Source organism: Echinops telfairi, unplaced genomic scaffold (genome assembly GCF_000313985.2).
Source record: "Echinops telfairi isolate 266 unplaced genomic scaffold, ASM31398v2 ScPeMD7_2573;HRSCAF=3158, whole genome shotgun sequence".
NCBI lineage: Eukaryota > Metazoa > Chordata > Mammalia > Afrosoricida > Tenrecidae > Echinops > Echinops telfairi.
The window spans coordinates 16,605,786-16,609,679 of NW_022106471.1; the positions used below are offsets into that span (position 1 = coordinate 16,605,786).

Genomic DNA, 3,894 nt, shown 5'->3' on the forward strand with positions numbered 1-3,894 from the left:
GAGGGTGGAGGGAAAGTGGGGTAGAAAGGGGGAACCGATTATAAGGATCTACATATAACCTCCTCCCTGGGGAACGGGCAACAGAAAAGTGGGTGAAGGGAGACACATTGGACAGTGTAAGATAGGACAAAATAATTGTAAATTATCAAGGGTTCATGAGGGGTGGGGTCGGCAGGGAGGGAGGGGGAAAAATGAGGATCTGATACCTAGTACTCAAGTAGAAAGCAAATGTTCTGAGAAAGATGAGGGCTACAAATGTGTACAAATGTGCTTGACACACAATGGATGGATGTATGGATTGTGATAAGAGTTGTACAAGCCCCCAATAAGATGATTTTTTTTTAAGTTAAAAAAAAAAACTATCAGCTGCTGCTCACAGTCTGTGCTTGGTACCCACCAGCTGCTCTGCAAGAAAGAGGAAGCCGCCCGCTTCCGGAAAGATTTACAGCTTTGGAAACCTATGGGACCGCACCCCTCTTTCCTCGAGGGTGGCGATGATTCCTAATTGACGGAACGGCAAAGAGTAACGGGACAGAGTATTGATAACGGTCCTGTTCTTAAATGTCTCCTCACGGTGGTGCTTTTAATGCTTACAGGTGACCAGGTCTTTGCTGAGGAGTTCCTTGAGGAGGACCCAGGCCAGGCCAAAGAGGCCGAAATCTTGCTCGACTACATTGAGAGGCAAAGAGATTTAAGAGCCTTGACTTTCCGTGTTAAAATGACCATAGCTAGCATTTATTTAGTATCTTTAAAATTCTACCCTGGTAGATAAGTTAGGGAAAAATACTAAAATTTCCATAAGAAATAGATTCCTTGTTTAAAAAAATGCCAGATTGGTAGTTGGGAAGATATTCATGATGGGATAGGATAATTGAATTATTAATACAAGTTTTGTGTATATTTTTCTCATATTCCCTAGTCTTCCACTTGATGTTCCAAATAGTTTGAGAATATGCCTTCCTGATTCAGACCGCCATGCCCAGCGCAGTTCTTTTCCCTCATTGTTTCTGTCCCATGACCTATGAGGAAGGCATCGATCTCTCCCTGATACTTATTAGGGAGCCTTGGTGATATAGTGGGTTACATGTGGGGCTGCTAACCGCAAGGCCAGCAGTATGAAACCACCAGACACTCCTCAGAAGAAAGTTGAAGCTTTCCATGTGCATAAAGTTACAGTTTTGGAAACCCACAAAGGAAGTTCCACTCTGTCCTGTATACTGTCTCACTATAAGTTGGACTCAATACAGTAAATTAAAACATGTAAACTTACTGTAAGTAAATAATAGAGGGTCAAAGAACTTTAAGACTATATTCTTTCAGAAGTTAATTTGTAGATTATGAGACCAATAAATAATATTAAGTATTATTATTCCTAGTCTTACATGCTAAACAGTTTTCATCTACGTTACTTCCTATACCTCTGCTTCTCTAAATCGACCACATTAAGGTAGGAGGGAGAACAGCGTTGGTGATTTCAGAATTTTAATATTTTGCTCAGTGTAGCCTGAGTGGCCTTCTCATTGGACTGGTACATTTCTGTAAACCCTGCTTGCCATAGCATCATCAACGGAGGTCAGGGCTGCTTTGGAAATTTTCTGCCATAGAAAGAAGAATGGAGGTTTAAGTTATGTGAACATTCAGCTTTCTTCCTGTGCTGGTAGCACTGAAGTGAGAGTCTGCTGCTGCGTGGAAGGGCAGTGCATGACTGCGTAGCAGGAGCACCTCTTGACCCCCATTCTGGCATCAGTTAGTGTTTCCTCCGTCGATGAGCCTCCAGGCAGTCTGCCCTGCTTCTCCCCGAATCCCTTCTCCTTTGGGGGTGATATGATAGAAAAGAAACCTGAGAAGTTGTAAATTCACCTAATAATCTTTCATTCTATTCTCGGTGACTTGCCCTAAGACTAACTGGATTTAAAACCCAAACCAAACTCCCTGCCACAAGCCAATGCTGACTTATGGTTACCCCATAAGACCGGGCAGAACTGCCCCCGTGAGTTTCCGAGACTAACCTTTTTTCTTTTAATAAATTGGGGCAACGTTTACAGAGCAGATCGTCAGCGTCATTGTCAACAATTCATGTTTTGCTTCAACTCACTCATTGCAATCCCTCAATGTACTGTCACTTATCCCACTTCCTCTCTGTTTCCTGTTTCCTTGCCCTTTCCTACCTAACCGTCTGGACTGTGCCCTGGGTAAATGTTGCCCTTTTTATCTTAAATGGTTAGTTATTCTAACACTGCGTGAGTTCAGTTCTAGACTTGAAGGGGACTAAGGGCCCTCATCTTAGTGGTTCCATCAGTATCTGTTGAACAGTAAGGCTACACTTTTTTGTGATGTTGACTTGTTTCACATTTTTCTCTTTGTCTACCCAGAATCTTGTAATGTGACCCCTTTCAGAGAAGTTGGGAGTAGTAGCTGGCCACCATACAGTCTGAGACTGTAACTCTTTACGGGAGGAGAAAGCTCATTCTTTCTTCTGAGGGACACCTGGTGATTTCGAACTCCTGACCTTGCAGTTAGCAGCCCAACACGTAACCACTGTGCTACCAGAGCTCCCTAAGACTGCAAGATAGGATAAAAGAATAAAGGATAGGATCAGGTTCATAGCCAGCAGGTTTGAGTTTTATATTTAGGCTCCAAAATGATGATAACTACAACAAAAACCGACAGGATGTTTGGAAGGAATTGAAAATGCATATTACAGAGTAAATGACTCACTTCTAACATGTTATGTAACTACATTTAGCTGGAATTACACATTTCTAACCAGCTTTCTTTTTTGCATTGCATTTTAATGCATGATAAAATGCACTGGCTGTAGGTTCAATGAATTAATGGCACTTGGAAAATATGGAAAAGCAGCTTATTTTGCAGCAAACAGTCCTAGAAGAATTCTTCGAAACATTAGTACAATGGCTAAATTTAAAGGTAAGCATTTCTACACACACACACACACACACACACACACACACACGAGGATGTACCCAAAAAAACCTTGGAATTGTGTTGGGTGGAGTGGAGCTTTCGTAGTGTGCATTTTCTCCCACTAGGCGAGCATTGAGCAAATTCGCTCTTAGTGCATCCAGTGGCATCGCCTAGGAAGGTTCTTTTTGGTCACAGTGAATTTTTTCATAAAAGCAGTTTCTCTCGAACCTTGCTTTTTGTGATGGCCGGTCTAAGAGAACAGGATGCAGCTGTGAAATGTTTCCTGCTCTGGAAAATGCCACAGAAACTTGTGATGTCGAACACAGCTTCCAAGGACAGTGCTATGAGAAAAATTGAAGCGTACTATTGGTTTTCTTGTGTCAAAAAGGTGAAATGTTGATTGATGACAAACCTTGTTCTGGGCATCCATCAACTTTGCAAAAGGATGGTAATGTTGACTCATAGTGCATGTGGAGTTTGTTCCAACAGGTCAAACTATTAATAAAGCTTTCTATTTAGAGGTTCTGAAAAGATTGGGTAACAGTGTGCCACAGTAAGACCTGATTTGTGGCAGACGGGGGACTGGTTTTACCACCATGAAAATGGTCATGCAGCCATCTCAGTGTACCTATTTTGGGCAAAAAACAGCATGCCTCTTGCCCCACGCACATTCCTCACCTGACCTCACTCAGTGAGACTTCTTTTTGTTCTGGTGATTGAAGAGGGACATGAAAGGACAGAAATTTGACAATGTAGAAGAGGCGAAGGAAAAACAAGGGAGTCATCCCAACATACGAGTTTGAAAAATGTTTCTTAAGAATGTAATCTCAGATTTGACAAATGGAGAGTACTTTGAAGGTGATAAGGTGTGTTTTTTTTTTTTAAATCATTTTATTGGGGCTCATACAACTCATCACAATCCATACATACATCAATTGTGTAAAGCACACTTATACATTTGTTGCCCTC

General features: G+C 41.8%; 1 protein-coding gene across 1 annotated transcript in view; it reads left to right on the forward strand.

Moving 5' to 3' along the window:
- Positions 1-3,894, forward strand: part of CLHC1 (clathrin heavy chain linker domain containing 1) — a 44,528-nt gene that overhangs the window by 10,971 nt on the left and 29,663 nt on the right. The window contains exons 5-6 of the mRNA XM_045294095.1: positions 597-681; positions 2,822-2,928. Coding sequence (XP_045150030.1) covers positions 597-681; positions 2,822-2,928 — 192 coding nt within the window. The remainder of the gene's footprint in view (positions 1-596; positions 682-2,821; positions 2,929-3,894) is intronic.